General features: G+C 46.0%; 1 protein-coding gene across 1 annotated transcript; it reads right to left on the bottom strand.

The window, feature by feature from the left end:
- Window positions 1-653: 653 nt before the first annotated feature.
- Window positions 654-9324, bottom strand: PHYH (phytanoyl-CoA 2-hydroxylase). Its single transcript, XM_057366461.1, has 10 exons — window positions 8871-9324; window positions 8656-8828; window positions 6945-7000; window positions 6716-6826; window positions 6430-6595; window positions 5743-5824; window positions 4606-4787; window positions 3673-3822; window positions 2555-2686; window positions 654-1332 (listed from the first exon to the last, which is right to left on the bottom strand). Exons 1-10 carry the CDS (start codon window positions 9322-9324, stop codon window positions 1279-1281), a joined length of 1560 nt encoding a protein of 519 aa, XP_057222444.1. The 3' UTR covers window positions 654-1278.
- Window positions 9325-11926: the final 2602 nt, after the last annotated feature.

Genomic DNA, 11926 nt, shown 5'->3' with positions numbered 1-11926 from the left:
CCACAGCCCAGACACCTCACTCCAGCACCAAAGGTGTAGGACCAGTAACTGTGCTCAAACCTCACCTTACTTAATAAGCAAACAAACAAACAAACAAGAAGATGCTGCAGGAAGAGGAAGAATCATGAAACCAGGCAAAAGGTGCCACAAGAGCCCATGAACACAGCCTTTGGTGTTGTTTTGACACCTTTTTGGGGTGGACTGGGGCAGTGGAAAAGAGCCTAGGATTGATGCTTTGTACTGTGGTACTCAATGACAACCCCACATCCAGTTTCTGGGCAGCAGAAATGACACAACACAGTCCTAAAGTGCAGTTTCTCTCTGATTGACTCTTTATTTCAAAAAAGAAAGCAAAAGAATCTTTCAGAAAGCAAGAAAAAACATTGTGAAAAGCAAGAGGATCATTTCAATGTGCGTCAYTCCACCCTGCCACCACTGCATCCTGGGGAGCATCCAAACACCTTGACCTGGCAGCAGCAAAAGGCAKCTATTCCCAGACCTGCCAGACTCAAAGGATTCCCTCACTTCACACAGCCTTGGTTCAGTTGTGCAAGGCCAGTGGGAAGCTGTTCTGTTGGCTCAGTAGCTCCCAACACCCTCAGACTCATGTTCTACCTGTGCCAGAGCTGCTTGGTCAGGTAGATGCCACAATGCCACACCAAGCCATGCCTGAGGAACTCTACCAGCAATCATATTCCTCCTCCTAAATCCTATTTTTCTCTGTGAGTGGTTGCTGCTTTCTCTTTATCCACTCCCTTAGACAGTTGACTCTGCTGGTACCAATACCCACATCTTCATCAGCTACACCAGCAACTCTATGTCACTGAGGGCTTGTTTGAAACTCTGATTTTTTTTTTATTTTTTTCTTTTTTTTCATAGGAAAGGGAGTTGGAAATTCCAGAAAATCTTGCATAAAATCTTACATTGTTAAGCATATTTCTAAAGATGTGTAATGTGAGAAACTTTTAAGAAAGAATGAAAACACCAAGAAAATCAAGGTGCTCTTTCAAGACCTTAATTCTTCAATTGTCTAAGACACCCACAGCAAATCTGTTTTTCTAGGTTAGGTTTCCTTTGATGTACATCAGCTGACCAACCTCAGTGCAATTATTCTGAATTAGCATAAAACGATTTTGCGATGCAGCATTTGGCTAAGTTACCATTACAGAGGTCAACAAAGCACAGGAAATTCAGCCTGCTCAGGCAGGGTCTGTGCTCTACCCTCAGAGAAGCTCATTCTCAGRCCTGTGTTTTCCATCCTGCTCTTCACAGGGTCTTCTACAGGTTAATTCTTTCCCCTTGCACAAGCCGTGCTCGGAAGTTCCAAATATCCTTCAAAACAAAAATGAGACAAAGGAAAAGCTTTGAGGGCCAGAAAAAACAGTGACCAGGATTCCAGTTTACACAGATAGAAACAAAGGATTACTTAGTTCTTATCATCTTGTGAAGGTGAAACAGGAGCTGGGCACACCTTTGGGAGAAAACTCTGACTCTGGTTAAAAAAATCCTTAAGGCTACATGAAAGCTCAGAGACTTCTCTAAGGTTTGTATGGACAGCCTCATTTCCACTCAGGAGAAGGAGAGAGCCTCACTACACGTCCCATTGGAGTTCACCATGCACCTAAACAACCCCAGGAACCAAAAGCCAAGCAAGCTGTAACTTCACAGACATGTAAGATCAGGCTTGCAAAACACAGCCAGGTATCCCACCACATCCAGGCACACTGGGGGCAAAACAGGCAGAAGAAGACAAAAAATCCAAACATGAATAAAGTCCTTTCCTCCAGGAAGCCCCAGATATTGTAAAACATGTCCATTAAAATAAATGTTGCCTATTACATCTTTACTGCTTTGATACTGGCTGTGCACATGCTTGGGAACCACTGCAGATTAAGAAATTCAGAAAGAACATTTTCACCCCAGTAACAAGGTTTATTTTTCTTTCAGTGGCTGGACCTCTGAAGAATTTACATTTGCTTTCTATTTTACTCAATGGTCTCAGTTATTCAGCAAGAGTCCATTAGTCCTTTTTTTTTTTTTGACATAGATGTTATCTATGTGGACACACCTGCTATAGCCTCGAGTCTAAATAACTGATGTGGGATTATATTTAACAAAAAAAATCTGTCAGGTATTGCAATSAGATGTGGCTACTTGTTTTAAAAGGAAAAYCCACCCACAGTYAGGAGGGGAAACTCCAAGAACTGTRGACATACAAAGKGGACACGCAYTGAATTTATTCCARCTTCTCATACTTTTGAATTTGGAGCAAATTACTACATCTTTTTATTTACAAGCAGAGCTTCAGGAGGAATTTCTGGAGCTCATGAGATGTGAAGAGGCTGCTGGAGAACAAGGCATTATGAGTAAAAAGACCCCAAAAATACCTGCCAGTCATCCACTGAATATCAAGTCTTTTATCCTGCCAAGCACCTCTGCTTGGTACAGCATGATCTGCCAAACTGGGCACAGCAAAGAGCACCAATCTGCCACACGAGACTTGGGAAAGGGAACAGACCTGGTTTGTAACTAAGGGCACTGAGCCAAGTCTTACCTTGAGCTCCACAGAAATTGAATTGTATTTCTTGCGAACCATTTCCTCCARCTCCTTCTCCAGGTGCTCCTGAGTCGTGTTCTTGACATCAATGTAGTGACAGTCAGAGCTGGCGAAGTGGCAGCTGATGCTCTGTGTGAGGAAACAGCATCACTCACTGTCACTGACTACAAACAACTGCTGGAAAAAAAAACTTGTGCATTCCAGACTGTGGACACATCACTCCTTCCTTACAGATCATGTCAGCAAATCCTTCCTCCTYTCCAAGTGCTCCTGAGAATGTCCCCTTGGAGAAATACTCTTGCTGCTGACATGCTCTTCTTGCTTCCCTTCTCTCCCTCACTCCCTCAGCATGAGCTGTACTATTTGATCTCAAAATATCAGCAACTCAAGTGGGAATAGGGAAAGTCAGGGCTTGAACAGACCTGTGTGTTCTGTAAGGGTTCTTAGCTCCTGCACCCAGAGGGTCACAACCCACTTATTTTGAATCCACCAATTAACTGCCACAGGGGCTGGAAGAACARCCACACAACAAACAAACCAAAATAAAAACAGAGCAGCAAGTGCTGCAGTGCCTGGATGAATCCCTTCTGAGACAGGACCAGGCCTCAGAAGGCCTCCAAAGTGTTTGTGTCAGTTAAATAACCATGCCATGTAAACAAATCTTTTACAGAAAAATGGATTGTGCAATCATATRAATATTATTTACTGAATGATGGAAACTCCTGTTATCCAGAGATGGGACACCAAGAGGACAGGGCAGAAAGTTAGAGAAGGTCCTGATATTTGGGACAGCTCAAAGGGAGCTACTGGAAAAGCAAGAACAGCCAGACAGGCTTCAAACACAGATTCAACATCTAACTGCTACTCCTGYTCTGTTTTTCTCAAGCAGCTGCATAGCATGCTCTTCTCACAGAAGACAGGTTYAAAGATAAAATAATAAAAAAGCAAGGAAGTGCAGTGTTCTAGGAAGATAAAAACTCATTAAAACATTCAYCCACATATTCATGAACTTGGAAAGGATTTGAAGGGGGTGGGGATAAAAATAGGGAGATAGTTTGATAATTGTTTTTTTAAATCAAGAATCTAAAAAACTGTATCAAGAGATATKTTCCCACCTTTCTGAAACCTGATGTCCTGTTTATCCCAGAGCCATGAATGAGCAGGGGATGGAAGAACACTGTGTCTCCYTTCTCCATGACAAGGTGAACCTTGGGAATCTTATCATCCTCTTCAAGCAGCCCATGGAAAAGTTTGTTTGTTTTACCCTAGGAAAGCAAAAGGCTCAATTGAAATCATTTAGCTAAAATTAGAGGAAGTGCTRATTCTCAGAGCAGAGTAGGGCAGTAGGGACAGCTAGGATCTGCTTTTCCCTGGACAGAGTATTCCATATGACAAGCTAAAAGTCTGACTATTGCCTACTAGTCCTACTCCAAGCYTGAGGTACAGAAAAATGATACTTCCTGTATTTTCTGCAGCTGGATTTGGACAATTAAGAACATTTCTCAGCTGGAGAGAACAGAGAAGAGCACTGGGGAATCCCACAAGCATGGCCTGAYGCCACTGCTGGAGTGCAGCCCTCTGCTCCCAGTGTAATCATCACCAATGACAGGCCAGGCCAGGAAACRCCCACCCTTAAGAGGAAGATACCACTTGATATTTTACTCCATCCAGCTGTTTACTATCAAATTTCTCCTCTTTGGGACAGTACACATGCTAGTAGGCAGGAACAAGYTGACAGGAGGAGGCAGAGTCCTCAGACTTGGCAAGGGCAGTGGAAAATTGTGGCATGTGTTTACGCTGTCATGCTATGACGTTSTGGACATTTTCTAGGTGAAGGTAGGAACAGAGGCAAATCTATCTAGGTCACAGAGAGGGAGGTCACCTAAGAAACTCTCTCCCAAATCAATGTCAGTATCTGCATAAATGAAAAAAAAAAATCTGAAAACCTCAGCTTTGATCTGCATATCCTCTCCCCCAGAATGAGCCCTTCCCAGCCAAAACACATCTCCTTCCTGCATGCCCTTCCCAAGCCCTCCATGACACCTTACCTCCAACTCTGGATAACCATGAGGCTTCAGGGTTGTCTTGTGTGTCCCTGGCTGMACGACCAGGCAGCCATTATCCTCGTGAGCCCGCTCCATGGCGGTCCAGGCACACACAATGCGGGACGCAGGCCGGAACGGGAAATAGTGCAGGTCCTGGTGCATGGGGTGCAGGAAAGTCTGTTTGTCTGCAACACAGGTTCAGAAACCTTCAGCCTCAACAAATGGGACACAGCCTTTTTCTTCCTGTTAAACCACTGCAGCACATCCTAAGGAGCTGCTGCTTCCCACTGGAGACACTTGSTGTACTCAGTGCCTGCTCCAGCCCAGCGCTGGAAGCCAAGCAGGTGAGCTGCCACCCCACCCCAAAACAGACCATGGTGGTGGCTCTTTGGTCAGCAATGGCACGGGGACACAGTGAAAGCCAGGAGGCTGCTCAGCTCTGTGACCCCTCAAAAGGCTCCATTTGCTGGCTTTCACCACCACCAGCCCCTCGTTTTCACCATTCATTTTGGCTGCTCTCCAGTTTTGAGAACTTTAATCTGCACACTGTTGCACAAACCTCCCCCAGCACACAGACCTTCCAACAGGTACTGGATGTACTGCCATGATGCAAGCAGAATCAACCCTGGCTGTGCTGCACTCAGCTCATGTTTATTTAGCTTTCTCTTTAAAAAAAAAGGGGAAAAAAAATCTCAATTTATGGACTGCAGCRTCCCCAGAGAGTCTCTACCCTAGAGGCTCTCTTCCATGAAGTCTAAACAAAAATAAATATTCTTGAAGTTTTGTTTGTTATTTCTTTTCCCCCCATGGAAATGGAAACATCCTCCACACCAAAACAGCCTTTTATATATGATTTATATACTTATTTTGCCATCGATTTTGCTCCTTAAATAKATACAGTTAGGATATTTCCACTTGCCTCATTTGCCATACTATTTAGACTTTGTGCAGCCTTAAAAACTCTCCTGAGTTTTCTCATGTTATCTCATTAAGCCAAGGTAAAAAGAAAACAAACTATTACCAAAATGGCTTTGTAAATTTGCGAAGTTATTTGGGGTTTTTTTTTTCTAAAACACTAAGTCCAAATCTTGCATACACACAATAATTTACCTATTTTCCCATAATCCAAGTTTTCCTTACCAGAATCTGGAAGTTTATTTATCAGCATGGTGTGCATTGCCATGATGTTTGGCCCTGTGAAGCACTCAACGTATTTGAGGACCTACAGGGAAGAAAACATCAGGAAAAAAAATTAGAAACATGAAAAACATGAGGAAATATTCCTGAGGAAGCACAGGGAGCTGGATGTTTGGCTGAGGAGTAGKGTACACGAGGAGGAGGTGGGGGAAGATGGAGGGATGCAGGACAGGAGGCAGATCTGGCATGGCACAAAAATGGGAATGGTGGGAGGCCAAGAGGCAAGATGGTGCAGCAGGCTGCCAAGAGGGGTGGAAAAAATGGGGAGGGTACTCCCTTAGAGATATGGCCATCTGCTACAYGAATATTGTCTGCAAGGCTGGACCTGCCCAGGGAGAGATGTTTGCCTGGATAAAACACATCCAGAACACGTTGCTGATCTGTCYCTGTGGYAYRGYTTGGCCAAGCCACAATCCTAACTGRCTCCACACCAGGGACAGAGCAGCACTGCTTTAAGTCTTCTGTCCTGACCGCCATCCATCCCATGTTCATGCAGRATACTCTTAAAAGATGGCTTGATCTTCCTTCCTCACTTGTGTGCTTATGTGGAGTGACCTTTAGGGTCAGACACATTCATACAGGCACTTGCACCACTACCCCCCTTTCTGATGGGATTTTACTTTGTTTTACCTCAGGCAGAGTGCAGTATCTGAACAGCTCTTCATCTTCCTGGAAGTCCTGCACTTTATTAACCACTTTTTCAGAYTGACCAAACTGGGATCTCAGAGATTCATTTTTCATAATCATAACTCCTGGTGGCTTCACCTCTCTTTTACAAATCCTCGTGAACTCCTTCCTGCAAAGCAAAGGGAACATCCATGTTGGGAGAATCCAGCTATCTCCAGCTTCCCAGAGCTCACTTGGGATGCTGCTGCAAACACCCCCCATCCCAGCACCTCAGGCAAGTGCCCTGTACCTGAAGCGCTCAATGTCCTCATCAGAAACAAGCTTCTTGATGAGCAGGTAYCCATTGTCTTCGTAGAACTGCCTCTGCTCTGTGGTCAGGAGATTGTTGTCCAGGGTGTAGCTGGGACAGAGAGCAGGGACACGTTAACAGTGTCTACTGATCAACACGTGTGCTTGGGGGAAAAAAGAATCGAGCTCTGAGGGCTGCTTTGATCTCTACCAAGGAAGATGGAGCTTACCGAAACCTCCCTGAATGAGGAACAACACTGACTTGGGCTGAAGTAGGAACRCTTATCTGGGATGGAAATTAAGRAATATACAATWGAGCAAAATAGATTAGAACATTATCTACAAGCATGAGTCCTCGATCCTGCAATGYTGTTCAGGTTAAAGGCAGGGGCTGTGCTGGACACTCAATTCATGTTCTTGTTTATTTTGCTTCTAAAATAATAAAAAWTTAAAAATTTGACACATGCAAAAACGTTTGGAAAAAAATGACGAGCCAGGAGGAAACTGAATGRAAGAYAGACAGAAGGAGAACATGGGGAGASCAGCTGGCAACTGCCAGAGCAGGTCCCAGAGCAAGAAATCCCTGAACTGAGGGCACTAATGCTCCACACACTACATTTCAGACCCAATTTCAGTGAAAATGGGACTCGTGACCATTCAGGCTCCTAAATGTCCACAAGAGCTGATGGACACACAGGCCCTGGCAGAACCCCATTTGTGATCCCCTCCTCARCATSTCCACTTTCCAGAWTGGGGGACAGCAGACAAGACTCCYTTTCAGCAYCTTCCTCCCAGGMTYTGCTTCCTCTCACTGGTTTTGYTCTTGACACTGCAACACTCAAAAGAAAAGTATGGGTTGCTTGGACAACTGAAACCAAGATGCACAGAGATTAAAACAGAACCAGTGAATTGATGTACAAAATATCAAATAAATCTATTCTTATTMGATTCTGACATTTACTTTATCCACACACCTTTCTTGCTCCATCCCAGCTTAATCATGTTTTTGTCCAAAGCTATTTGCATCAAGACCTGGATTTAAAAACAAACAGCTTGTGCACCACCTCTCCTTACTTCCTCCATCTTAACAACCAGGGTGTTTTTCAGAGCATTTATTTCTAATTTCGTGGTCCTACTTGTGTTGTGGCAGTCTGATTCAACAACCATCCATCTGTCTTCATATTTTTAATTGATTTGAAAACTCCCACATCCTGTTTGATCACATCCTCTTCTATTTATTATAATTCAGAGGTAACTTGTCAGCATTCTGCTCTGTGAAACAGCAGTTTTGGTTTTAAAGCAGTAATTATGACAGAAGCCTTAAAAATACTCTCACCAAGCAGTCTCCACTAAACTTCAAACCACTGGACAGATCAACCCTGGTTTGATTTCCCAGATTTCTACCCTGGTTCCCTTTGCCTGACGTTGGCAGCCTCAAACACTTCCACCTCAGTTGCCACTCACAAACCAAACCTTGATGTTTTTCCTCCTCCTGCCCTACCAGCTGAGTCTGTACTTTCAACGAAGTCTGACTTGCTGTGCAACTTTTAAGTCATCCATAGTTTATCGCCCCCAACCCTTTGAATGCCTAGGAAGAAAAACTCGCTGCAGGGAACCCCCTGGGTTCAGTCAATGCAGGGGGAGCTGTGCTGGGGAGCTGCCAAGATGCACATCCCAGCTCCCCACAGGTTTCAGGGCTGAAGCTCAGGGAGAAGTTTAAATTCCAGCCGGGGCTGCCAGGGAAGCGCTACCCTCGGCACCAGGACACAGGGCAGGATTCGCCCTGTGTGTGTTTCCCGAGCCTTGCAGGACAAACCACGGATTCACAAGGGCGAGGGGAGCGAGAGTCAAAGCGCGCCGGGCTGGGGGAAGCGGAGCCCCGACCCCAAGGGGGCCAAGGTGCTGCTGCCTCCCCTTCCGATCCCACAGCAGAAAGGATACAGGAGCCGGGGCTGCTCCCAGCCGCGGGGACAGGTGCCGCAGGATGGTGTCCAGCCGGGCCGCTGAGCGCTCCCCGAGCCGCTCCCCGAACCGCTCCATGGCGCCCGGGCTGTCCCTGCGCTGTCCCGGCCTGGGCGGAGCCGTGGCCGCCGCATGCTCAGAGCCCGAGCGCCCTCAGAGCCCCGGGTCAGCCACGGGACGGCGGGGGGAAGGGCCTGAGGGAAGCTGGGCGGACGGGAGCGCCCTCAGAGCCCGGATCCCGCCGGGAGTCCCCTCAGAGCCCGGATCCCGCCTGGAGCCGCGCTCGGGTGGGCAGCGTGAGGGGGCCATGGCGGATCTGAGCGCCCTCAGAGCCCGGATCCCGCCGGGAGTCCCCTCAGAGCCCGGATCCCGCCTGGAGCCGCGCTCGGTTGGGCAGCGTGTGAGGGAGCCATGGCGGATCTGAGCGCCCTCAGAGCGCCGGCAGCCGCGGGCCGATAGCACCCCCGGCTGGGAAGGGCCTGAGGGAGGCCAGGCCGGGCGTGGAGAGAGCTCCGAATCCTCTGAGCGGAATTCTTTACGTTTGTCCTCCTGCTTTCCTTCTTTTTTTGCCGTTCCCTGCCAGCAGTGACTATACAGAGAGCAGTGCCTGGCACAGTGCCTGGCACAGAGCTCGGCTGAGGCCAGCATGGATCGATGCTTTATCTCCTGTCTCTAAGGATACCGTCAGAGCTCACCTCATTCCTTCATGAATCCATTTGGAGACGCTTTTCCAGCCTCAGTGTGAAAACATCTCACAGCTGCCCGGTTTTCCATAAAACCCTTGCTCATGTCCAATCCAGGCCTTGCTCCCAGGCACCATCACAAGTCTCCTGTAGCTCCAGGCAGTCTAGTGATGACAGGGTGTGCACCAAAACTCTGATTACAGCTGCCTTAGGAAGCCTAACTCCCATTCTGCAACAGGTTTTGCTGGAATTTGGGGTGATGTGTTGGTTCAAAAACTCAGCTGTCAATACACTGAGCTTCAYGTCAGTGCTGCAGATGAACAGAAACCACGGCATGGCTATGAAGGGCTCCTGTCCATAACCCGTATCCTAGAACCTTGTTCCCTTTAAAACTCAGTGGCGAATCTCCTAYAGATTTAAGTAAACTACAGCAGTTCTACAAACTGCGCTGATCTGTGGTGCATTTGTGTTTATGGCTCTTACAATTCCACATATGCTTGGTGGAGTCACTCCCTTCAGGGGCATAACAAAATAGGCTGTTCACAAAAGTAGGACAAAGAGGGTTGGGAGCCCAGGCAAAAGGCCTCTCTAAACGATTTTGTGTAGTCACAGAGGCAAGAGTGCAGGCACTGTGAAGGGACAACAGCAGCACCAGTGACAGCAGCCAGCCCTTCATTGCCAACAAAATCAGACCTTTGACTCCCAAGCCAAAGGAAAACTCTTACTCATAGGTAAACAGAAAGTTAATAAAAGTCCCTCAAATCAAACTCCAGTGAGGTGGAACAGAATTAAAAAAAAAAAAAAAAAAAAAAAAAAAAAAGCAACTAGAGTAATAGCTTTATTATTGAACTTCTAATTATAACTGCACTGAAAGGCCTATACGTAATTCAGATCTATGGTGCAATTGCTTCCACAATGCAAACTGAGACAGGAACCTCAATAAATCTCATCTTTTTCAAAGTTTAGGTAAAAGACCCATCAAAAAGATGAAGCAGAAAAATACTGTTCCTGCCTATTCTGGCATGGACCTCTGCCAAGTAGATATTTCTTCCATAGGCATGTGTTTGACAGAATCGTAGGCGTAGGTGTCTTTCATACCTGAAAAATATTAACAAAAAGTAGTGATTTGGCTGTACTGATTTAGGAGTTTGAGAACTAAGATGCTTTTATACATACACAATACACTCTTAYATAAACATACATAGAATCATAAACCACCCYGAGTTGRAAGGGACCCACAAGAACCAGAAGTCAACTCTTGGCCCAGCACAGGATGAGCTCAAGAATCCCCATTGTCCGAAGAGTGTTGTCCTGAGAGCATTGTCCAAAGGCTCCTTGAACTCTGCCAGCCTTGGTGCTGTGGCCACTTCCTTGGGGAGCTTCTCTGGTGATCCAGTAACTCCCTGGACTGCCCTGTCCCTGTCGTGTTCTACCACATCCCAAAGAATTCAGGACACCTCACCCMCCTTGGCAGGAGCAGTGAGTGGCTGAGGTCACTGCCCTGCATTTGTACCCTCCTGCTAATAGATCGAACTTTAACACAACAAAAGATCAATCTCAGGCATTGCTGGCACCACACAGTGACACGGGGGGCTCCTCGTGGTGTAGCCACACCCCCTAAAACCAAAAGTGTGTGGACAGGTGAAAAAAACCCATCCTTTGCATCTAAACAGTTCAGAGTGAATAATTTTCAAATCCATTGATAAGCATCACTGAAAAACAGGCTGAATCTCATGAGCCCAGGAAAAGAAACAAGGTAGAAATTTTCTTTGTTAAGAAAACTGATGGTGGCATTAATCATTTTATTAAAATGGATGGCATTTAAGAGAGGCTGTGTCTTTGCAAAGTAATTTTACAGCTATGTCTGTCAGTTTCCTGAATTTTATTGAATATTTTTATACAGATGGTTTGCATTTGGCTTTTAGTTTTAATGTTTTCTGTTCATTAAATCACAAAACTAATAAAAACTAAAYGATTGAGATTCCTCCAGCAGCACAGGAACGTTCCTAATGCACAGTGTTATAATTTAATAAGCATCTCAATTGACTATTAAAATCCACATTATGATCAGAACTGTAATTCCAAAGATGAGKTCTTCTGAAAGCCTAATTTACTRCGGTGGGAAGTGGCAGCTGCTCCARCTCAGCAAAATTAGCTTTTTTAACTGAGATGCCAGAGAAAACAGATGTTGATGAGACAATAACAACAAAATCCACCATCAACACGCAAGTTCATTTCTCATCACCAGAAGAGTCAAGAAGGGCTTCTATGGGTACATGAGCAGGGAAAAGGAGGGAAAGGGAGATGTGGATTCAACAGAGAACAAAATAAAGAGTTGTAGTCACAAAGGTCCTGGAAAAGGTCAAAGGTCTTGATGACTTCTCTGCCTTGGGCTTTGCTTTAGYTCCTGACCTCTGCTGAATTCCAAGCTTTGGGCAGCCCCTATCCTCCTGTGGAGGAGCTACTGCCAGGCTTCTCTCCAGCTGTCCCAGACTTCTGAGCTGTGGGTGCCCACCCACTCCTTATAGACACAGATCCCTTTGGAAGTTCCAGAGACAGCTGGATCC

Source organism: Malurus melanocephalus, unplaced genomic scaffold, assembly GCF_030028575.1.
Source record: "Malurus melanocephalus ecotype Western Australia unplaced genomic scaffold, MMel_1.1 scaffold_65, whole genome shotgun sequence".
NCBI classification, from domain to species: Eukaryota; Metazoa; Chordata; class Aves; order Passeriformes; family Maluridae; genus Malurus; species Malurus melanocephalus.
The sequence above is the reverse complement of the archived record's forward strand: the minus strand, read 5'-3'. Positions and strand labels throughout refer to the sequence as shown.